We start from the raw sequence: 25,073 nt of genomic DNA, 5'->3' as shown, positions 1-25,073 counted from the left end.
TCCTGAGTTTGCATGTTCTCCCTGTGCCTGCGTGGGTTCTCTCGGGTACTGAGTGAGAATGGTTGTCTGTCTCTGTGTTAGCAATGCGATAGACTGGCAACCTGTGTATCTCGCCCGATGACGGCTGGGATCGGCTCCAGCAGACCCCGCGACCCGTAACAGGAAAAAGCGGTTACAGAAGATGGATGAATGAATGAATGAATGGGCCTTCCTTATTTTATTAACAAAATGCAACCCTGCACCCTTGCACCCTTACCAGCAGTGGCACAGTTATTCAAACACATGGTGCATGTGAAGACTGGTGCTGATGTGAAATACATTTGCATCTGTTTTGTGCTAATAGAGACATATCGAATGTTACTGTAAATATTTGTTAATAAAAAACATAGATTTGCAAAAATCCTACAGTGCTGACACTTTCTCAGTGAGTCTGTCTTTATTTGTAGCTTCAATTCACCACGCATAAACACGTTCATTCACCTACAGTGTGGAATATGTACTTTATACAGTACGAAAACATCTTGGTCCCACAGAGATCATCTGGTTCTCTTTATCAGGCTCAAGGAGTGGAATGCATTGTTGCTACGCCTGGTTCTCATTGTAGCGGTTCACCCTACAGACATGTAGGTCTTTAACTGCATTGTTATTTTTTCCCGTTTTTACATATATACGGAATTTCATCTTCTTCGTTGGTAACATTTAAAACTTAACCAACAAACATGTGACTTTGAGGTGAAGAACAAAGTGCAGGAATAAAGTGAGTACCCATACCTCATGCTACATCAGTGTGCAATATGTGCTTTCAGGTAATTAGCAATCAGGTTTTTTTTTGTTGTTGTTGTTTGTTTTTGTCAGGTCTGTGATTTCCCATGTGATTCCTTTAAAAGTTACGGCTAAAATGAGGATCTTTTGCAATGCTCGAGCAGTGAAGTGGTTGAATGAGGGATGAGTACTTTTTTCCTGGCAGAAATCCTAAAGGGTTAACTCGCCTGTGGGTACGCTGGCCTCAGATTCACAACTTTGAACTGACGTGAACCTTTCTGCCGCATCTGTTATCTGCTCTGCTGTGGGTTATTTATGGTTGCCACCATTTCCCTTCATTTAAAAAGCTTCAACCCCATTGAACAAATGGCTTTGGGCTAGGCCGCTTTTCCACCCTCATTCTCTCAGCACTCACTTTTTTTTCACCTCTTTGTTTTTCCAAGCATAAAGTACGCTGCAGCAGTTTGTGATTAATAATTCACTCACATGACAGAGTCTGACTGATACTGACATATGTTTAAATCAACACTGGCAAATAATCACTTGTCTCCTGTCATAATAGTGTGTGTAGTTGAAAATGAACAGATCCTCGCAGGTATATTGTCTGCTCAATGACCCCATTCTAGGGAGGTCATATGTCAGGATCAACTCCCCTGAGGCTGGTTGAGATTTAGCCTCTTGATCAAAGACAGTCTGGGGCAACAGTGAGTATGTTTGTGCATATGTGTGTGTTAATGTGTGTGTGCGCAAGAGAGAGAGAGAAGGAGAGCAAGACAGGGAGAGGGACTTCTTTGCAAAGAAAATGCTTTGAAGTTGCAGAAAATTCCAGGGATTTCCTGTTAACGAGCCTGGGGTATAATATGAACCAGGAGTGTGTGTGTGTGTGTCTGTGTGCAAGGAGAGGAACGTCTCCCCAGTCAGTTTCTCTGCTGGTGAGAAGGGTTAACATCTCTGCAGACTCAACTTTTAGCGTTCAGATTCCAGGTTTTATCCACCAGTTGTTTTTGTCTGGAAACAGAATGCTGCAGCCTTTGGTGGGGTTCTGAGTTTGGATTCAAAGCATGGAAACTTTTCAGCTGGACATTTTGTGAGCGTTTTAAAACACTTACATCCTTCTTGTCTGTTTCAGATGCAACACTGCAGCCTAACACCTCTGAAAAACAAGACTACACATGTGTATTTTTGGCTCCAGATGAGGATTTATGAGCTGTAACCAGTTCCAGCTGATCACCACACCAGTTTATCAGCTAGTGAGGATGCTCCATTTTTATGCACCGAACCGAGTGTTGCTATGTGCTGCTCTGTGGAGCCTCAGCTACCCAAGTTTGCTTTCCGCCTGGCCGGGCATTAGTGGAAGCAAGCCAAAGGATCAGCTGGACCCTAATGTAAGGGACTGGGGAGACTATTCCGACCTCCCTCCGGGAATCGAGCATGGACTGGGGCTGGAAGAAGACAGCGAACATGGAGACCACAGAGGAGTTGGAGAGTCATCGTCAAGCTTGGCTCCGGAGCTGGATTTCTTGGCTGAGTTTGCAGGCAAGAAATTTAACTGGCTAACAGATGTAGCTGTTTCTAAGTTCAGTCACTTGTAGTTCTTACAATCATTCTCACCCTACAGGGAAAAAGAGGCTGTGGGTGATAACAGCCACATCACACAATGACCACTACCTTCGTTTGATGGAGAAACAGCTAGAAGACATGGAGCAGGTACAGTGCTTCTGATACACGCAAGATCGGTTTAGATTTATTTTTCCCATAGTTGTTTCTTGTGATTTAGGGACATAGTACATTTAAACTCCACTAAGCTGTCCACTAAGCAAACTCAGTTTTTGTTTCTCCTCCTCCCGTCTCTACCAGAAAGGGTTGAACTGCCAGCTAGCAGAAAGAGACACCTTCATCATAACCATCATCCAGAACGCCATGATGGAAGGTCGGATCCAGAAAACAACTTTTCAAGGAGATGCCACGGTAGAGAGCCTGGACCCTGACACGGTTACCAAACTGCTGCACTACCTGGAGCTCACCAGCCAAGTAAGCAGTTCGAGTCGTTTCAATCGCTTGATGACATGTAATGAAGTTTCTCTCTGTTTTAGTTACTTTTAACCGATATCCTTTCAATTCGACTGTGCTAATTTTAGGATCAAGTGTTCACTATGCTGGTCATGAAGAAGAACCTTCGGGTCAGTGAGCGCTTCCCTTATCCGGTCCGTGTGGAGGCGATTTTGGAGCTCATCGATCAGTTTCCCATGAGAAAGCTGGAGAAGATGACCAGAAAAGGATCGAAATTGAGGTTCCGTCATAGCACTGTTTCTTTTGACTCATTGTACAGCAAGGTCTTTCTCTCCAATCTAAAATCAATCTAAATTAACACTGAGGTTTATTTTTTGTGGAGAAGAATGACCAAACTTTTTATGAATAATTTAACTTGGTCACACCTTGATGTTAGTAAAAAACACGTCTGGCCCACCACTGGATGCAAGAAACCAACTAAGATGGTGAACATGTAAAAAAGACATTATAGCATCTTAGCATTATGTTAGCCTTAAATGCCAGTAGTGTAACTAAGCGTTTTGGCTGGCCTAACTGGACTCTTAACAGCAAAACAAGAAATGGGCCAAGGAGACAAAATTCCTATCTGGCTCATCAGAAACCAGACAAATATTATTACAGCAAACCTCACTCGACAGTAACTCTGATACAGAAACAGAAGAAAACAACAGTCTGTTAGGTTAGAAAATAACAGTCTGTTAGGTTAGCTAAACACAGCTTCATATAGTAGAGCCTCCTTGACTCTTAATCTTGTTATTCACAAAGTGCAAGTAGCATAAATTTGTCACACAGGGCTTTACTGGATGTGGATAAGGATACAACTTCTTATGTACGGGAAATGCACAAACGTGTTCCTGCATAAACTTCCAACATTCTAGGCTTTCACATTGGCTGCCGCATGCAGGAGAGCAAAAAATAAGTGAGGGTTAAAGTTAAAAAGAATCATGCAGAGACTGATGTTGCCTTCAAATGCAACGACATGGGGAAGCTGTGTGCAGCTAGGCAACTGCTAAGCTGTTAGGCTACATGTCATTTTCAGAGGAAGTCAGCGAAATGAAGCGACAAACTGCCTCCCAGACTGACTCTGTGGACATGTGACGAGCGTGATATGCTGCATTAAATTTCAGCTGCCCTCGACGTTTTCCAGTCCACCAGTCACGGTTTCATGTTTGTTTCACCAGTTCATTTTTAGAGGGATGATGTCAACGCGCGACTCACTGACACTTCAACTTTTGTTGCTCGTAGTGCAAACATAGCATAACAGTTTGGCAAGCAAATGTATGGGTTACTTAATGCAGGAAATACAAAGGCATGGTGAAAGGTTGAGGCCGTTGGGAATATAAACATTTTCCTCACACATATTACAACATTATGTAGAAAAGTCTCTACGACTAAACATTTAGGGGACCTTTCACGAGGACATCTGTCAACTCCATTCATAAGAAATTAATTTTTAAAAAGGTCGGCTTGAATTGAAAATGTGACTTTTGCAGGAGCTATTCTACAATGATGTTAATGTGTGATGTTTACGATGCGAATTTTTTTTCTGCACCACGTTTCACTGCAGGTGTAAAACCACAAAAAAGAAGGTTGTGGTGAAACGAAGAAAGATACAGAAGAAGATTGTGCTGAGCCCTCACAGACGAGGAAATGTGACATCCGTGGTGACATTACGAAGGAAACCTCTTCTGGACAAAAAAAATGCCCTGAGGAGTAAGATTCAGGATATACTGAACGGAAACTCGAGGTTTGTTATCCGTAAGAAGCCTACTGCGGCTGGCACAAAGTCCTCGAACAGTGATGATCGGGCCACCTCTAAGCTACAGGAAAAAGAAAAAGTGCCCAATCCGCCATCTGTTTCTTGGGAGAATGAGGAAGTGAAGAAAGACAGGTGCGTTCTTTTATATGTTTGAGTATGCCTGTGAGTGTTTTGATTTGTGTCCACATCGGTTGTGTCATGCTCCTCATTGAAATCGTTTGTTCATATTGTATTTTGCAGGCCTGAAGCTGTGGACGAAGGAAAGAAAAGACACGGAGGGAAAAAGAATGACGATAAAACACAGCTAAATGTAAAGGACGACACGCAGGAAAAACAGAGCTCCAAGAAAAAGGGCAAAGGAAAAAAAGGAAAGAAAGGAAAAGGAAGAGGCAAAAAGTCCAACAGAGAGGCAAATGAGAAAGATAAAGAAGCCCTGAAGGACTTTCTGGACAGTTTAAAAGGAACAAGAAGGTTGATGGTGAGAATATTTCTCTAAGCTTCTCTGGTTTCTTTCTTTGTCGTCTTTATTCCCCAGTCTTTTTCCCTAATCTGGCGGTATGGCGGCTTCCACAACACAAATGCAAGAAAAAAAACACTGCACCAACCAGTGCCCCTGTGTTTGCGTTATCCTCCTATTAGCTGATCTCAACGCCCAGCAAAGATGCAACGCTGTACATTCAGCAGAATGAGGAGAACGAGAGGCAGCACTGCGAGCTCGCTATCAGGAAGATCACCGTGGCAACCATTGTGGGCGAAGGAAGTGACGCAGCGCTGATGATGCAGCACCACCAGCGAGGTAGGGAGTACAAAGTCTGCGTTTGACTGAACATTTGCATGTTAAAAATAAAATAGTTTAGGTCCTCTTTAGGGGAGCAAAGGGAAGCTCTAGTTCCAGGAAGTTAAATCTCCAGTGCTCAGGTAAAGCATCTCAATTAGAGCATTCATTCCTTGCTCCAGGATGTAAGGCTCGGGTTCTGTGACGACAGTGGCATGTATGTCGGTATAGGCATTCCTGCAGCCGCACGCCAACATTGAATCCAAACCATTAAAAAGCACAGATTAACATGAAGAGAGTACACTGTATACTTCAAACTCCTGCACAACATAATGATGCATCACATTGCAAGATGGCCCTGGTATTTTGTCTATTCCCTCCACATTCATTCATTCATTCATATGTTTTGCATGTCTGTTTCAGAGTCGGAGCCTCCACTCAGGGACCTATCAGAACGGTTCTCATACTCAGGCCTGATCTCTCTGTTGAGATCAGAGCTCGGCCTGTCATCCTCTGACCTCTTCTCAATGACCGTCACAGATTACGACATCAAGCCCAGTGTAAGAAGATGTCAGTGGAGCTCAATGAGCTCTGTTGTTGTTGTCCTTTCATTTGGGTTTTTGATACGCGTGCATGCTCTGTTTCACCACGTGAACTCGCCACGTCTTTCTCTGTTTTGCTCAATCTGCTCTTATCTTTCATCCAGAGAGTCTTTGAAGCTCCTCCGTCAAGCCTGGCTTTGTTTGAATACGTTGACAAGTTTCCCTCAAGGCAACCAGAAAAGGAGAAAGAAAGGAAGGGTCCCCCGGCCTGCTCCGAAGACAAGCAACAGCCTGTAGTTGGAAATTCACTGCTCAGGTAGAATAATTCAATAATTCCACCAGATATTACATAGAAAAGCTGTGGCCTCTTCAGAAACCCATTACTACATAAAAAGCTCTTCAGACTTAAAATGCCTTAATGTTGTAAATTAGTAAAAGTACACATTAGTATCTCACTAAATGCGTCTTAATAAGCTTTGCCAATTATTTACTGGGTCTAGGTTCATGTCTAAGAGGAGACTGCTGCTCATCTCTGCTCCCACTGAGGACGACTACTCTTTCCAGCAGCAGCTCTCTGCACTCAACGGACAAGAGTGTCACCTGGGTAAGTAACACAACACGCTGCGTGCTTTGACATTTTAAGTGGGTGCACTTTGAGAATGTTGTAGCAGAGTCAGGTTTCTTCTCTGGGTCTGGGACTTTCAGGTCTCTGAAACTAAGCCTAAGTCAAGACTGTCTTGACGGTCATAAACGTGTATAAATGTACAGTAAGAAACATATTTCTCAGATTTAGACACAGCTAGACATGAGATACCAGTCTGTCAACAAGTAATAGTTGTTTTTTTAATTCAGTGACCTGAATGACGTCGTTTTTACGCTCTTAACACTAAAATATGGCTTCTTGGGTCTTTCCTCAGGTATTCGTCACTTTGCCATGTTAAAACTGATTGGAACTGGAGAAAAAGCATCAGGAACTGTTGAGCTATTTCCCTTAAACGGTAAGCTACAGTTATATAGGGCTGCCCATAGTCCCATTGTACCATGGAAAATGGATTCAGAAATAATATAAAAATATGTATTAAAAAATTATTAGGGTTTAAAGTTGAACTTTTGTTATATTTAGTCACAGCATCGCAAAATGTAAAAAAAAAAGTAACTTTCACTTGTCTTCCTACCTCCAGGTCGTAGTCAGAGTGAGGTGGAGTCATTATCCCGTGACACGGTCAACAATCTCAAAGAACAACTGAAGATCAGTAAGGACTATTTCAGCATGCTGTTTGTGGGGAAGGATGGCGATGTCAAGGCGTGGTTCCCGTCACCCATGTGGTCCCTGGATAACATCTACGACCTGGTGGACTCCATGGAGCTTCGCCTTCAGGAGGAGAAGCTGCAGAAGAGGCTGGGGATCCACTGCCCGGCGGAGGACAGAGGCGGCGGAGGAGGAGGCGGCGAGACTGGACACTATCACGGATATGATGAAGACAGGGCAGAGGACACATACCAGTATCACCATTCAGAGGAATAATGAGAGAAAAGGAGTAAGAAGATGCTGCAGAGTGAATAAGATCTACGAAATTGGATCTGACTATTGAAAATTAACTCAAAACTGCATCTTCTGGACTCACAGGAATCAATTTAAAAAGAATATATAATCATGATGCGTCTGTCAGATAAAAAGCTGGATATTTTACAAATAAATAAAAGCACATTTCAAAAGTTGGGCCGAGAACAATGGCATTGTTTCATTCAAGAAAATCTTAATTAAAGCACATGTGCAGCCTTTCAACTGCTCTTCAGAAAGGCTGGTGGTCTTTTATTATTTGCAGCAGTGAAACAAGACGAACCATCACTCAAGGCCAAGCACACTGAGCTTTTTGGCAGCACTTCTGTCCAGTTATTTTCGAACACATTCACTGTGTCAAGTACGCACACCGAAAGTTCCTCTGTTGAAACGATGTTGAAACTGAAACTTTAGTTGAAGGAAATAAATGTTATTTTCTCTCACTCAATCCAAACATCTGTTTTTGAACAGCTACAGCCTGCAGACAGCAAAGAATTCCTCAAACCAGAGATATGAGTGCTGAACTCCTTTGCAGCAGCTCCAAAAAAGCAGAGTTTGACTTGTCTGTGGAGCATTTTAGTTGTAGAAAATAAAAGTTGTGGCCAAGAACTATATCTGATAGCCCATGTTTACTTTAAATCTAACAGGAATTGTTTAATTTGGCACAGGACTTATCATCAGATAAGAGCCTCTGTAAACAGCCAGTACACCGTCCACTGATTTCTTATGGACTCTTGCACATTTTTTTCACACAAGCAGTTTCACACTCCCGAGAGCCATACTTGTGTACGTTAAAAACCACACACATCACACATGCATTAGTGTTGGTTTCTGCTAGTGTTGCAGCACATTAAGTACGAAAAACGATAAAGATCTACCGTTGCAAGGTCAGATAGTGTGAAAGATACTTTTTAAATTATATTTGTAGCAGATGCACCGTAACTGCAGGTCTGAAAATACTCAGACATTTTAATAACAATCGGCTTTTAATCATTTGTCATTTGTAGCTTAGAGTAAAATCACCTTCATAGCGTTTCAAACCCACACAAAAAAAAACAAACAGCTTAGCTTAGTGTCAAGGCTGCAAATATCATTACATAGTGGCATACCAAAACTTGTGCATTACACTTTGTGGAATGTGACGAAAAGCAACTGAAAGCACAACCTGGAGCAATAAGTCTCAGCAGGAAGAGAGAGGACAGACGCACAAAGATAATCGGGATTTAAAGATGAAATATGGAAGTAGAAAACTACCTAAAGACAAGGTTTAAAAGGGGTAAATCTACTTTAGTCGTAACCTTTAAACGCACAAAATAACCCCAAAAGGTGAAGTATGAGTAAAACTAGATAAGAACAAGAAGTGGGAAGCTGCAGTAAAACGGAAGTTAACTGACTCTGTCTCAGATTTGCATGTTGGCATGAAGTACCTCCCACATTTAAAATAAATGGCAGGCGGGCACATTAGAGTCGTCAGATGACGGACAATGGATCCTTCCACCTGGTACAACCTGGGAGAGTCTGCACGACACGACCTGCTGTGACCTGCTTTGAGTATATGAGGGTAACGGAATGAGTGGTTACTCAAGGTCAATTCTTAAAAAATATGAGATTGGTAACACGCCATTTGACGTGTTTCAACCAGTACAGAGAAAAAATATATATATATGCACAACAATTTGACTGGCCTGGCACAGCTTAGCATTGCAAAATGAATCCATGACTCCAGACAGAAATTCCCCCACTAAAACTTTTTGAGGTGGGAGAAATTCGGGCTTACTTACTACCAGACACAGTTAAAACTTTGTTGACAGGAGCTGTGCTAACACTTTTGTACATGTGAACCGTCTGTGAAGCGTAGTGATTGACCACCACTGAAGGTTTTGTAGATCCTAACCTGACTTCCAATGCTACTATTAGATCACTACGACTTAAATTGTTGTACTTGCTAATGGGACCTGGACGCTAGACCAATCGAATAAGAACTATTTCTTTTACCTGGTCTCAGTCTGAGAGTAATTTATAACCGTACAAGCCTATGAGAACACAAGTAGACTAATTCATTCTTCATCCTGTTAACCTGGTCAACAGTGTCTGGCAACGACAAAGATAAGCATCACGTACATCTGCCTACAGCACATCACAACAAACTACAAACAATGACGTGCTCCGTCATTCATTCATTCATTTTCAGAAACCGCATTTACCTAACGAGCATGTCTTTGGACGGTGGGAGGAAGCAGGAGTACCCGGAGTGAACCCACGCAGACACAGGGAGAACATGCAAATTCCACACAGGTGTGGTGATAAATACCTGCACAAGTAATCCCTTTGAAATCAGCCTTAACTATATTTCGAGTAACTTATAAAATACAGTATAATTCAACAGGCTAATTTTAGATGGTGAACTGGGGTAATCATTGTGAGTCACTGGGATTCAAATAAAGCTTTTTCACTGTCAGCATGTTACTGTATCATGTATAATATTAGCATTTACCTCAGTGGCGTGCAGTTCATACTAACACATTGTTGGTTGTTGATTATTGACTATAGCTTTTTGTCAGGTCTCATTATTGTTTATGAGAACCACTTTATCTTATCATCAGTGTGGTCGCTAAGGAACAATTCTCACAGTGTTTTTTTTTTTCCTTTAACCCACTGGTGTGTGAGTTAAGAGTGGTTGTTAAGCACAGAGGGAAACTGCAGGGAGTTCGCCAGGGATAGGCAAATCCACCTGATCAAAACACACAGATAAGGAAGACTGTGACACTCACATTCACACAAAAACACTCACACTAGTAAGAGAGGAAGTAGTCAGTTGTAGACAGATGCTTATGTCACTGACCAAACTGGAGCATACATACCCCCACAGACAAACACGCAGACTCACACCCTCAATGCTTTGCCACAGTCTTTGTAATTCACCATCTGTCAGTACCTTTCTCTCTTCGACGGCAGCAGAAACTCACGCAGAGACGCAGAACAAACTTTCTCCACCAACTATTCAGACGCAGCACAGCGCCTGGGACTGTTGTCGTCAACATGGTGAGTACAACTTAATAAGTAACACAAAGTAAATAGTGAAACTATTTCAATTTCTCACCTCCTTCATGGTAGAATTGGGGCTGTGTAAGGTTTGAAGCTGCAGATTTTACTTTTTAAAAGAGTAACTCTGTAACACCACCCTCAAAAGGTCATTAATTCAGATACAAATGCGTTTGTTAAAGGAAGTAACATCACGTATTACAGAGGAAAAGATGACAAATTGTACTCATGCATTCAACACAACGGAGAGTACAAAGTCATCATAGCGAGTCACGTGTCCTCACTTATCAGTCAATATTGTTTAAGAGCCGTGTCATCATTTTTATGCAGCTTTGTGCTCGATGTTTAAGGCATTTTTGTCAAGTTTCTTCAAACATTTTCTGTGAAAACCATTACAACAAGGACTGGGAGTTCAGGGTTTTGTGTAGAAGTAGATTGAGCAAGGCGGCTCCGGACAGCATTTTCATCACACTGGAAATAGAAATCATGGTTCCTCTTTGTTTTGAGCAGTAGATATCATTTCTCAGCAGATCACTGGACTTAAGTAATACTTGTGGCATAAGAATTGCAAAGACAAGCCTATTATATCTATATTTGCTTCAAAAGCGAAAGCAGCTGGACGGTCCAAAAGCTGAGGTTTTTCTAGCTAAAAAAAAAACTAGTGGCAGTGTTGTACAGCACATAACCATCTAAACTATACCACTAAATGCAGTAAACTGTGGCTTTAAGGAGGTTGTGTCTTAACACAGTTTTGTCCAGACGGTTTTAAAGATGTATTTATTAACGTGGTTCCGCTTAGTACCATGCTAATGATATAGCTGCAGTTATTCTGAGTGGGATTTCCAGTACGCGACAAAATTTTGACAAATTTGCAAGTGTAGCGCACGCATATTTAAAGAAGTAGCAAGTGCAACCGTCTGGTACAGAACACATTGGGCAATTTATAGTTTACTGCGGTTGAGAAACAGAAGTATTTTTGAGGGAAATTTCCTCAGTTTCTTTTCCTCTGATTTTTTTGTTCAACCACATCAGTCCTGATGCCAACACACATCGTTATGCCACAGCTGTACGATGTTACTGGCGCCACTGAAGTGAGACAGGAGCCAAACGTTGGGGGCAGCCAACACAAAAGCTCGGCTTACTGAGAAGATCATCATCTTTAATGCTTTAATCTTTAAAGTTGAAATTAAAAGGATATTGTTTCCTTAATAATGAACTAATTTCAAAACAATCACTAAACATGTGTCTGTGGTAGAACCAAGGGTTGGCAGAATATAACAGCCTCATACCTTAATATTTAACATTTGCATACAGATGTCTAAACCCACCGTAATATAACAGAACACAAGAATAATAGAATTTACAATAACTCATATTATAGTGTTTTCTTTAACATGATGGTTCAGTAATAATATTATCATGATTCAGTGTAACATATACTTTGACATTCGTGATTCTCGGCCTTCCCATTTTAGCGTTACTCAGTACTTTGTACTTTCCATCGTATAGTTTTCCCTCACCTTTACTGCTCTACAGGTGGAAAACCATTAGCTGTGTGTCCTAATGCTCTTATCTCCACTTCCTGGTACAGTGTCTGACTCCAGTCAAAACAGCCTTGCTAAAAAAAAAAAAAAGGTGTGGCTGTTACTTTGTCTGTCCACTGTGACACCTTGTGAAACATCTACATGACCGATACCGGACTAAATCGGCTATTTTCACTATCATTTCGGAAGTAACCAGCGACGTGGCTTGGTCATTCTGCACACTCACAGGACATCTTTCTATAGACGTCCCGTCAGTGTAAACACAAACGCATGAGAAAAAAGCGTATAGCAGATACCCATCAACCTCTTTTTTAACAGTTAATACCTGAACTTAATACGTCGGGTTTACCACTGACTCTTTCACACCAGGTATAAAATAAACAAATGCATTTACGACAGGGTCAAGCCAGGAAGTTGGCATAGACTGTGGTGTCAAGTCAAAACGTATTTATATAGCTCTTATCTGCTATGAAAACATGTGCTGGTCAACACTTTCATCAGTAGTAGAACAGTTCCATCTTTATACGTCTGCTTTTAACAAAAAAACATTCACTAAAATGTAATGTTCACTATCCATTTATCCATTTTAACCTCTTTTTAACCTTTTTTTAAAGAGGCTTTTGAATTAGAGATACATTATAAAGGTACAATGCACTGCTTTTCACTACTTTTTACTTTTCAAATGTGGGAAAATCCAGAACAAGAATAATTCGGCCAGACTTACATGTATGTGTAAATATAAAGGGAAAGTTCAAATGTATTCAATTTCAAAGTGGTGAGAGTATCACTTAATACTTCCTTGTATTACTCACTCAATAATTCATTTATCACTTTATTTGTATAGTACAAGATTTGGGGCATTAATGTAGGCCCTTAACAGCATGATGGTTGTCATAAAATGATCTGGCCTGACCACATTTTCACATGACTCACTGCAAGCTGGGATTATAGGACGACCTGTGTCTCTTGGGCTTCAGGGTTGTGATAATGTTTTATATGCGCATTTGTGTTTACGAGCAGAGTGTTAGTGACCTCGGGAAACAAGAGAAACAAACCGACCGGTTAAATGAGTGATCAAAGAGGAAAACCTGATCAGACGAGCAGTTTCAAATTAAGAGACGAAAATGCCTTAAGAGGAAATAAAGTATTGCAACTTTCTGTTCCCTTTGAACTCTTATTACATCGTGTGTGTGTATGTGCGTGTGTGCATCTTGTGGTATTTTATTCCCCCTTTCTTTTTTATTTGTTGAGCTGAGCTGAGCTTTATATTCCAACATACACAGCTTAATCTTATTTCCACCTAGTTTCTCTTTCATCGTGTCAATCTGATCATGGATTCTCACTCTGTCCTCTTCTGTTCTTTTCAGGATAACAAGGCAGATGTGAAGTCCATCATGGCTCGCTTCCAAGCGAGCGGGTCAAGCACAGACGAGACTTCCTCCACGCCGGGTGTACGCCCCAAACCATCCCTGCAGCCCACCCTCTCTGGCCCAGCCTTACAGAAGAAACCTGTCTTGGAGAGCCTCTCGAGTGGTACTCCTCTAAAACCATCCTTCCTGAAAAACACAGCATCCACTAAAAGTGACACAGACTCACATGAACCCAACAAAGCGAAAGCCCTGGCTAACAGGTTCGCCAACATGCAAGATGACAGCAATACCACCAGCAAACCTCCCATTTTTAATAAGCAGCCGCCACCCTTGAAATCACCTCTTTCACAGCCCACTGAGAGTAAATTTCCTGCACAGAAGCCTCCTTTCAACAAACCCTCCCTCAACTCCACCCTGTCTGAATCCAAAATTGGCTTTCCTAAACCCTATTCGGCAGTCACCTCCAAGCCCAGCTGGGTGAAAGAAGATAGCGGCGGGGGCACAGCGTCTAACACCAGCTCCACGGCACCTAAAATACCTAATTTGCAACCGAAACCAAGCAGCAGCATTGTGAAACTACGGCAGCAGAATGACGACGGACCGCCGGCGGGAGCAAACACGGACACTGCGAACAAACCTTCCCCTGCTTTTAAGACCCCCTCCAACTTCAGGAATGCTCAGAATATGTTCAAGGACAAGACTGAGCAGACGGACAGTGGCGGGGACAACAAACCGGCCCTAAGTGTTACTAACTCCGCTCCTCCTCCTCCCAAACCTCCAGCCAATAAAAAACCTAGCATAAAGAAGCCAACAAAGCCCTCTCCTCAGGCCAGCAGCGTTAACGGTGATGCTACTTCAGGCCCAAAGCGTAACCCCCTCCCCAACAGTTTAGCTTTGGGTCCTCCTCCTGCCAAACCTAACCGACCTCCCAAAGTGAACCTGGAGAACATTAAAAGGCCTACTGAGGCCTCTGGTGATGGTAAGTTGGGACTGTACACCACAGAAACTACTGCTGACAAGTTCAGCAAGCGTTCAGCTACGTTCAGCCAACAGTATGTTCATCAAAGCGTAGTCACAGGCACCACCAAAATAACTTTGGCCTCACACGGTCACAGAGGTGTGTGACCACACTTTCATGGCTTTAGGGGAACACACAAAATGTCTTTCTTTTACATTTGCAAGCTGTAGAACTATTAAAGGACATCCTGGCTTCCTATATTACCTTATGTTGCTCACTCTTTTAAATACACCAGAGGTTCCTGTATTGGTGTAGCTAGACAAGTTCTGGCTAAAATAACTATAATTAATAATTCAAATCTATTTTTTTTTTATTGAATGGGTGGACTTTTCTTTTAACTTGTTAATCAGTTGAAGACAACTCAGTGAACTGCAACACATGTCAAGTTTAGAGACACTAAATCCAATTTGGCAGGCCATCATGTCCATCGCAGTCTTTGGAAGCAACTGCCAATGTTTCGAAGCTTTGTGTGCACATCCAAAGCAAAAATCCAGGCCAAGACTTTCTGGTGTGTGTGCTAGTCAATATGTACAGTCTGACTTGAGATGCGAGGATGGAATCGGAGGTGAGGAAGTGAATCGATGTAGCGTGGGATCATTTCTCAAGCGGTTTATAGTTACTTAACGGGAGATTCTAGTATTGGCTTGACAAACATGACACGCTAGACTGCTTGCTGAAAGCGTATGGCATGCCTCAGTGGCAAACCCCACGCTAACACGATTGGTCACTCTTCAAACTAAAAACAGCAACCAGAAAGTTTCCAGTACCAAAATCTTGTCCCTCCCTGCTTATTATGCAGCTATATGTTTATGGAGATTACTTGAGCACTAATTTTTTTTTATGACTACAGGGGTCATAGACAGTTTTCAGTTTTCAGATAAAGATACCAATTTCTCTTTCAAAAACATATTCCTGGCTCTGTTTAGAAGAATCGGAAACAGAAAATACAGAATATATACATATATATTACATATGTCTGTGGTACCTTGCTATTAATATGCAACAAATACAGTAAATCAGACACAGCAAAAGTGTCCTGTCCTGTCAACAGGATTAAATGATTTAGGCCAGTAAATATTTTGGAAGTCTCGTGACTGTCTACAAAAGGGTGCTCCTCTGTCCTCTGATGTCTCAAGTTCATTTCCTCTATAATCACTTGCAGCCCTACTTTGAACAGCCAGCGCATTTCAGAGATGTGAAAGGGGACTTGTTTCGCAAGTCTGTGTGGTTTTTACTCTGGCAGTGTTTAGCCTGCAGTTGTTGTGTACACTTTCGGTTACACGATCAAAAGGCTTCTGTTTGTGCTAGATAATAAGTTATTGGGTCCATTTTCAGTGTGCTAGTGCCTGAATTTGAATTGTGACCATTCTGTCCAAAATTACTGTAAGTTACACAAAAGTTAAAAGACCTTAGATAAGAGACCAAATTCACGGAAACACACTTGGTTCCTCTATTTGTTCGCGACCAAGTTCCCTGTCCAGTTTCTCCTTTCTCCTCCCCCTTCGCTCTCCGCTCTTTCAGCTCAGTTGGTTTCACCACATGGGGAAGTAAGTTCAACAAACAGCGACCGCTCTCCAACGAGAGGCTCTGCTCAGAAACACACACCTGGTCTAAATATATGTGCAAGGTGAAGCACAGCTGCTGGCGAAAAACACCACAGCCTCATTTTCTTCACTTTGAATGTGTATTGCCTACTTCATTGATATTATTAGGTCATTTCTTGCCATTTCTCTCTTTTTTCATAGGCCTGCTGTGCTGCTATTACTTTGCCTTTTAACTCTAGGATCCCTCGTACAGTGGAATTATACACATTTTCACATTCATAGTACTTAATCCCAATTTTAAAATATGAAAGACTGTTTTAAACTGAGGCTTAATCTGCTGATTATTTTCTCATTTAGCCTGAGAGATAAAAACATTTCTACATTTAATAGACTACCTGTTCACTGTTGTATTGTTTGCTGACCTGTGATTTTTCGCAAGGGTCACAAAAATAGTGTCTCCACTCTGGGAACTGAAAGTCATCAGTTCATCTACTTATGTATACACGCCTCCACATATTTCCACTATTTAACACATTGTATTTTTGTCATAGGTCCGGGCTTCAAGAAACCCAACACGCCAACTCCTCTGTCCTCGCATCTCAGTAACCACAGCAATCACGTGGCCCCGGCTCAACCCCCTCCTGCTGCGCTGCCCAGCCTGCCTCCGCGACACCCTGGAACCATGTCAGTCCCACCCACTCATGCACACACAAAAAACAAAAAGCTCAGTGATGTTTATAGTGAATAATGTTTGGAGAAAGTTAATAACATCCATTTCATACTGTGCTCTCCAGGAACCAGCAGGAGGAGGTTTATGATGACGTTGATGAATTCAGCAGTGCCCCTCCACCGCTACCACCGTCTGCAGGTTCAGTACTGTGCACATCAAAAAACTACCAACTGACAACATGCTTATGGTTTTAGTACCACAGGAAAACAGCAGAAGGCTGTCATGCTGAACTTTGTACCATATTTACACACTAGGAGACGCACATAAAAAGAACTGTCTGTATATTCTGCTCGTGCATAGCCTGTCTTACAGTTACCCACTTGTAGTTTAACATATGATCAGCTTCTATGTCTCATTCTTGTCTCATTTAATATGGACACATTGGTTGACAAAAAACAATTGGTCAGATGTGCAAGATAAGTCTATGCAACTCTCTGAGTTGCAGAAAACACTAAAAACAGTCTGACCTGTAGTAGGACTAAGGACTCGTGATCGTGGTAGATATTTCAATATGATCCACTTCCTTTGTAATATTGCTTTATTGTTTCACTTTCTTCTTCTGCAGGTCACCCGAGTCAGAGGGCAAAGGTGAGATACACTGAACTAATTTTACTTACATAAATTAGCATGTCAGATGTAGACAGATACTTCACCAGCAGAAGAGTGCAGACAACGCAGCAGCAAAGAATGAAACCCTACAGCAACAGACCTATTAGACTTAGTCAAAATTTATTCATCCACAAGGGAAATTGCTTGCTCACAGTAGCTTAGTGGCACATAAAAAACACTCTTACTCTCGTACACTCTATTATTACTGCGTGAAGGCCAGTAAGAATGGATTAGTGTGGACACATTATACATTAAACTGTGTGCATACAACAAATGCTATGTTAATTATATATTAGAGTGAGGGATGAGCTGAGGTGCCTTGCATGGCTGTAAAATGCAGTGAAAAATTCCTTGTACATATATATGTATGTACATGTACAAGGAATTGCACATGGCCAATAAAGGTGATTTGATTCGATTTGATATCAGAACACATTAAGAGGGTTTGATGTTTCACTTGCAAAGAAATAGCAGCCAATCAAGCAGAAGTAACGAATGTAATCTACAAGCTACAAAAAAAAAATAAAATGGAAGTAGGAAATGCGCTCACTTGCCAAACGCTGGGTACATAAGTGAAAACTAATGCATTAACAGCCCTGCAGTAAAGCTAAGCTTCATGTAATGTTCAAAGGGAGGTCATTCAACAGCATGATCATTTTGGAGTGTTTCTGTTGTCGTCAAAATAACAGAAACTACTGGTACATTTTTGCAATTCAGTAGGACTACAAACTGCATTAGTGAACCTAATGACGTGGTGGTGAATCTACATCGTAGCCCATACATGCAGTATATCATGGAAAGACACAAGGTGAATTAATGCCAGTTGTTACTGTTGTTTTCCTTTGTGTCTTCTCTGCTCAGGAGGAAAATAATAGTGATGACGACGGAGAGATGTATGAGGATCTTGATGAACGATGGTAGGAGAATATTACACATTCAACATGGAGCTTTCCCCTGTTTATTGCTCACTAATGCTGATTTATAGTAAAATTAATTTTATTTTTGGGGGGGGATAAGCCTGGTCAGATAGTTTGACATTACTGGTACAAACTTAGCAAGTACTCTTTACCGATTTTAATTTGTAGACATGTTTAAAAATCATGATCTCTTGAGTAATAGTTTCAAGCCCACTTCAGTTGTTCATGTGTAACGTTACCAACACCACTCTCTGGTGGCTGTTTTACAACACTACAAGAAGTCACTCATACCCTGTTATACTTTAAATTATTAAAATAAAGAAACAGACAGGGTTGGGTAGTAATGGATTACATGTAATCTGGATTACGTAATCAGATTACAAAAATCAAGTAACTATAATCAGCCCAGATTACAATACAAAAATTGTGTAATCAGATTACAGTTACATTGTTGGGGATTACCTGATTACATTTTATCAATAAACCTTTGATTAATGAGCTTTGAAACATTAGATGTGAAAAAATCCTAATATGTTGTAAAAAGAACATGTTCACTTTTGTTCTATGATATGTTTACAGACTTATTTACAGACTTATTTTGAGATTTTGAAAGACATGTTGTGGATATGTTATGAGAAATGTTCAGAAAGAGAAATATGAGAAAAGATAGAAAAATGTTTTAGGAATGTTTTTAGTTGTAAACATTCAATATGATGTGAGAAAAGAGTTAAACAGGTTGATATGAGGATATGGTCTGAAAAACGGATATGTTCAGAGTAAAGAAAGTACTTAGTAATAAATAGAAAGTTTTTAGTTAATACAGTTTTTAGTTCATTCACAAAGGAATGCTTTACTGAGAGCAAAAAGTTTTCTTAGATGTTATGAAATAATAAAGAGAAAAATAAAAAGAGAATTCATTGATCAATTCTGTGACAGTGTCTTTTACTTAAGGTGCATATTTATTGAAGTAATCTAAAAGTAATCAGATTACGTTACATGTTTTTGGTAATCCAACTGATTACGTTACTGATTACAAAAATTGCCATGTAATTTGTAGTCAGTAATGGATTACATTTCAAAGTAATCTGACCCAACCCTGGAAACAGATATACGGGGATTGCAATACAGTAATATGTTTTCTGTGTATTCTGTTTTTATTTAGCTATTTCAGCATTTGTCACCTGCCACCTTTGTACATTACATTTTACAATTTCCATTAAAGCTGTATCTTGCATGTCTGTCCATCGCCAACTCCTCTGTGCTCTCGGTCTCAAAAGGGAAGCGGCTGAACAAAAGCAAGAGAAGAAGAAAGAGAAAGATGAGAAAGAGGAGAAAAAACGACTGGAGGCTGAGAAGAAGGAGCAGAAGGAACGTGAGAAGAAGGAACAAGACGCCAGAAAGAAATTCAAAGTGAGTGGATAGGACTAGAGGCCTCTGATAGATGCAGAGCTTTCATCGTTCTACATTATTTTACTATTATTTACATTCATGCCTGCTTGTGTGTGTTAGCTGACCGGACCCCTGGAGGTCATTCACCAAGGAAAGGCTCGTTCGGACTGCAAAGGCAGTAAGACTGACCTTGTTCTGAAGCAGGGAGACGGCCTGGACATCATCCGTGTCCAGGGAAACCCAGAGGGGAAATGGTTGGGAAGGACGCAGGATGGTTCAAGTACGTTCACAATATATCCCTCCGTGTGGTTCGTCATCTTTCACCTGTCCTCCTTTATGTCACACGTTTTCAGTCCCACCTGTTAAGTACATCATAAAACTGTGATTTTACTTCACCTGCGAACGTTTAGTTGACTGTAAACTATTAGACAATAACGGGATAATAAATCACCCGAATGTTTCATTTTGCTTTCACAGTTGGCTACGTGAAGACCACCATGGTAGAAATTGACTTTAACACGCTGAAAAGGACTCCGCAGGCTCAGTCTTATGAGCCTGAGGTCTACGATGACATCGATGTGGCCTCTTCAGATAACAGGTACCAAGAATGTAAAATAATACTCCATGCCTGTAAGAATGACGAAGAAAAATGGGAGAAGAAGTGTTTTCTCACTGAATGCCACCTTAAAACAACAACATGAAAAGTAAACTTTGTGTTACCAAACTAATTAATTGGTATTATTCATTGCACTGAATGCAAAAGTGCCAGTGGACCTCATGGATACTGGAGTATGCAATTTGATGGGTTTTATTCCAGATTGACTCAAAATATTAAAGATATACAGTAGTTTGGTATAATGGGAAATTCAACGTTCTGAATTAATTCAATTGGTCCATTGGGACTGCAGTGTTATCATAGATGAGTTTGGCATTTAACAGTCACCATATTTGGGTAAAAGGGAGGAGCTGGGGATGAGCGATGGGTGGCTTCAACGCACACGTCAATCAAACCAGACACATTCCCAAACGTGCCCCTCTTAATATCTACTTTTCAGACTTTTCAGACCTGGTGGCTACACCCATTTTATAAAACATACGGTCTGTGACTGTCAGCAGCAGAATTTTAAGTTAAGTTTCATACTGAGCCACACTGGGATCAGCTGAGCACACATTAGTACTGATCAGTCTGCAGGGAATTAAGCTGTAATGCCTTTCTGAAGCTGGCAGCTTCATGGAGCACTTCTCTAAGTTCTCATCAGAAATCAAAGTTAACTGTGCTTATATCTCACATTTTTTTCTCTCTACAGTGGCAACAAAGGACCAGGAGGTAGGTCTACTATTACAATTTTACAGCCATAATATCAGATATTTTAAAAACATTTACACTGTCACCTTCTTTGCATTCTGATTACAGAAACTGATTACGACTGATTACATTGTGCTTTGTTTGTTATAGTTGTCCTACCCCCGCTACCAGGAGACGGAGAAATATATGACGATGTTGTTGATCCAAACCTGGAAGTCAGGTGGGAAATTATTTAGTTTTTCTTACAAGGAATGAGTAACTGAAGAATTAGCGTTTCGGGAAAATATACTTGAACTCTTTTACACCAAAACAAACGCTAAATGAGGAAAGATACTCAGGAAAGATTCCAAATGAAATGCAGGTCTTTTCATCCTTGGTTGGCTTTCTAGTCCACCTGAAACCAGGTCTTCTTCTATGAAGCCCCGTAACTTCCTGCGGATGTTTGACCGAAACAGACGTCCCGCCAGCTCTAAAGAGTAAAATACACTCAGTAGTAAGACTGATCACAGATCTTCTGTCCCCTGTCGTTAACCCCTAATCTCTCAGCCGTCACTCCGCGAGATGACGCTGCCTTTGAACGTTGATTTTCTGCCCCGATCACTTCTGTCTGAATAACACTGTATACGTATCTTAATTAGCAGTGTGATTATTGTATTCTGAGAGGCTCAAATCTAACAGTGATGTTTAATATATATGTGTATGTTTGATTATCTATGATTTCACTAATCACAAGTGATTTGCATGTGTGTGTGACTGATGGATGACTTAACTGGAAAATCAAGGCGTTAACTGCTAACACCTTCAAAGGCATGTTTTAACAAGATTATTGATTGAAAAAAGTTGTTATTTATGAATAGCGCTGTTACTCTGGGCTGCTATATCCACCTGACATATTTTTAATTGATACAAATTATGCACTTTTTAATTATTTATTTTTTTTCTGTTGTGCCAGAGTGCCTCCGCCCAGCCAGTTTAAAGCAGATGGGAATTCAGGTACAGCTCACTGTGGTGATATTACTTTGTTTTGCTCTTCCACTTGTGTTTCCTCTTACAAAGAACGTGACATTTGCGGCATTTACTACCATCACGTCATGTAGCCTGTGGCCACGGTGGCTGGTGGTGTTCAGCAAATGACACTTTAAATAACACAAGTCATGTTTGTAATTTAAATAAACTTCAGTGATTGGACAAGTTGCAGTTTACATCTGTCCCGACTCATATATGTAGTAAAGTGTTTTAATAACAGTTTTTTTGCAGAACAGTTTGACGTCACAGTAGGGTGGATTTTAGACGTAAAATAACATCACTGTACCATTTTATCCTGTTTGGGATTTAGGTGAAATTTTGTCTTAACTTTTTGTTTCAAAAAAGGATGATTTTTGTGAGTTATGTCCAAAAAGGGGCCAGATTTGAAGATTTGAAGACGTTCTTGAGCTTTTTTATTCAAAATTTGCCCAAAAACTTGGTTTATGACGCCATTATGATCTTTGGCCTTTGAGCAACAAAGTCTTATAAGTGCATTGTTGCGCTCAAGTGAACGTTTGTACTTAAAAAACTTGATTTGATTTATTTTTTTTCTTGTGTTAATACAGATCATCCAGGAGCAATTGACGAGGAGATATATGACGATGTTGACTCTCAAAACGCGCCTCCCCTGCCACCACTGAGCAGGTACAACCACGGTCTTCTAGAAAAATGAACTTCTACTAATTCCCAACCACTTTCTTCCTCCTCTTACTCGTGTTTATTTTTCATTGAAGCCTGCCAGTCATGAAGGGCAAAGGCAAGGCTGAAGAAATCGACCCAAAGAAGCAGAAGAAGTTCGAGAAAGAGGAGAAGGAATTCAGGAAAAAGTTTAAGGTTTGTCACTATATAACTTTCACAGTTTCAGTCCTCTACCTGCTGAGATATACTTCCATGAACAGTTTTATAGAATTTACAGTTGAAAATGTAAATTTTTTTTACAGTATGAGGGGGAGATACAGGTGCTGTACCAAGTGACCATCGTCCCCACACTTACTAATAAGAAGTGGAGCGGGAAAGAGCTGCCAATAAAAGCAGGGGAGAAACTTGACGTCATCGTTAAACCTGTGGATAACAAACTGATCTGTCGGAATGACGACGGCAAGTGTGAGTATCTGTTTACTCAAGGTTACAAAGAACTTGATTATTATTTTAAAAAAACCTTTTCATTCTGCAAAATCTGCATCTGAACTCTAAAATCTGTATTTTACAGTTGGTTACGTTTCGACCAGCTACATTGTTTCAGAGTACGTACAACAAACATTCAAACACACACACACGTTAAGAGAGAGACTAATCAATGTGTATCTGTACTGACTGTCTGTTTTTTGTTTACAGTGATGGAGATATCTACGATGACATCGGAGATGGTATGTTGAGTTCATTGTTATTTAACTGATGAATCATTTTCTGCAGATGGGTCTGACTTTATAGAGAATGAATCGCTTCAAAGTGGTATTATATTTTCTTTTCAGACTGCATCTACGACAACGACTGAGAAACACCCTGAACTGGCCTTACTGTCGTACACCGATATTGCTAATTTTCTTGTTTTGTTATTTATTTCGTTTATTGATGATGTACACCGAGAGCTGCCTGTCGTTGCCTGATAATCAGACTGAACTGCCGTTTCATTTTCACCTCACTATTTATTATATAATATCTGATTTGGATATGTGGGTGGAAAGAAGGCTAGTGTAAGTCATTCTGAACAACGTGCCACTGTTTTTCTCCAAACCGAAGCGAAGTCAAACTATTTATATTGCTTGCAGCACATCAGCAAAGTGGGAAACATTTGTTGGAACAGCAGTATTTGAATATTTCTGTTTATGTTTTCTTCATTTATTTTTCCTATTTTGCTCTGTCTTTATTTAAATGCGCACTCCTCTATGTTTTAGCGAGATCGTAAGAATAGCAGTTCTTAAATTAATAAACGTCACCTGCAATTTTGTTCTGCATTGATGTCTACAACATAATACTTTATGTACATTACATTGCAACCTGTGAGGCCAACTGAAATTGTAACCGCTTGTAAGGTATGTTTCAACATTTTTAGTGCCAAATTGCTTTTCACACATTGTTTATACTACTATGAAAACTATTTTCTCTACATTTCATTTCATATTTGTTTGTCCTGTTGCTAAAGTAAGATGATACCTGCTATAAGAGAATAAAGACACTGCCTCTGTTTCATAAATAGATACTTTGGTTAGGTTTGTGTCACACCAATATGCACTGATGTGTGAAACCTGTAAACCATGAGTGCTGTACGTGCAAATAAATTATGAATGAAGGCTGAAAAGACCCATCATGATGGTCCCCTCAGAGCAGTGTCTGAGCCAGAAAGAAGTCAGTGACATTTAGTGGTTGACAGGAACTACTACAGCAACGTTGAACAGCACTTTGGGATTTAGATTTGAAAGTCTACACTTGCTAGTTCATTGGGTACACTAGGGAACACTAATGTTTATTAATATAACAGTCCTGCCCTAAATATAACTCATAACTCTTACAATGCTCTGTCTGTGTTGAAACAGCATCAGAAAGGCGGCAATCCAACTGTATGAGAATTTTGTAGGATGTAGTTTGTGGTGCTGTTAAACTGAATTGAAGTGTTTCTGTTATTTAGCCTGGCACTAAAATGGGGCTGTCAAAATAATAGGAACATGTGTTGGTACACTACTCAGAGTAGTACTGTGAGAGGTCTCTCAGTTATTTTAATCAAGTGCTGAATATCATAGCCTTCACGAAGCTAAGGCTTAGTGCTGGACTGTAATATTAGAATACATTCGTTTTCACAAGTGTACCTAATAAAGTGGCAAGTGACAATATAGTCTGCTGGAATTAATTGATCCATTAGAGCACAATGAATAACAGTGATTACACTTACCCAACATTTAGACTATTTTTACAGACATAGTTGTATACTACTTCATCAAACTCAGCCAAGGAGGCACAAAATATTGACTTAATTATGTTTTCTGCTGCCATGTCAGAAACATTACTGTGGTAAGTCTGACCCATTAACTCTCCTGATTAAAATGATTTGCAGACTTTCCCCATCGTCGCAACACAGTAGATATTTTATAGCTGGCTGAATTTTTGTACCAAAGCTAAATTTGTTTTGCCAAGC

At 40.5% G+C, this 25,073-nt stretch overlaps 2 protein-coding genes across 3 annotated transcripts; both read left to right on the top strand.

The window, feature by feature from the left end:
* Nucleotides 1-1,730: 1,730 nt before the first annotated feature.
* ccdc80l2 (coiled-coil domain containing 80 like 2) lies at nt 1,731-8,062 on the top strand. The gene is made up of 12 exons (XM_084571695.1): nt 1,731-2,298; nt 2,381-2,469; nt 2,620-2,793; nt 2,901-3,052; nt 4,379-4,702; nt 4,811-5,048; nt 5,210-5,366; nt 5,769-5,905; nt 6,052-6,203; nt 6,388-6,491; nt 6,805-6,885; nt 7,069-8,062. Exons 1-12 carry the CDS (start codon nt 1,965-1,967, stop codon nt 7,410-7,412), a joined length of 2,286 nt encoding a protein of 761 aa, XP_084427821.1. The 5' UTR covers nt 1,731-1,964; the 3' UTR covers nt 7,413-8,062.
* A 1,799-nt stretch (nt 8,063-9,861) lies between these two features.
* Nucleotides 9,862-24,939, top strand: fyb1b (FYN binding protein 1 b). 2 transcript variants are annotated; one of them, XM_084572088.1, is made up of 19 exons: nt 9,862-10,490; nt 13,402-14,383; nt 16,518-16,650; nt 16,761-16,834; nt 17,262-17,284; nt 18,167-18,222; nt 19,500-19,632; nt 19,732-19,891; nt 20,089-20,209; nt 20,919-20,938; nt 21,068-21,137; nt 21,307-21,393; nt 21,870-21,910; nt 22,510-22,588; nt 22,678-22,777; nt 22,885-23,047; nt 23,154-23,187; nt 23,279-23,310; nt 23,416-24,939. In XM_084572088.1, exons 1-19 carry the CDS (start codon nt 10,488-10,490, stop codon nt 23,436-23,438), a joined length of 2,334 nt encoding a protein of 777 aa, XP_084428214.1. In that variant the 5' UTR covers nt 9,862-10,487; the 3' UTR covers nt 23,439-24,939. The 2 variants fall into 2 exon arrangements, with proteins under 2 accessions (XP_084428214.1, XP_084428215.1); XM_084572089.1 differs by lacking the exon at nt 21,307-21,393 and having other exon boundaries at nt 23,416-24,937.
* Nucleotides 24,940-25,073: the final 134 nt, after the last annotated feature.

The sequence above is a fragment of the Chelon labrosus genome, assembly GCF_963514085.1.
Source record: "Chelon labrosus genome assembly, chromosome: 22".
NCBI classification, from domain to species: Eukaryota; Metazoa; Chordata; class Actinopteri; order Mugiliformes; family Mugilidae; genus Chelon; species Chelon labrosus.
Note: the sequence above shows the minus strand (reverse complement) of the source record. Positions and strands in the feature narration are given on the sequence as shown.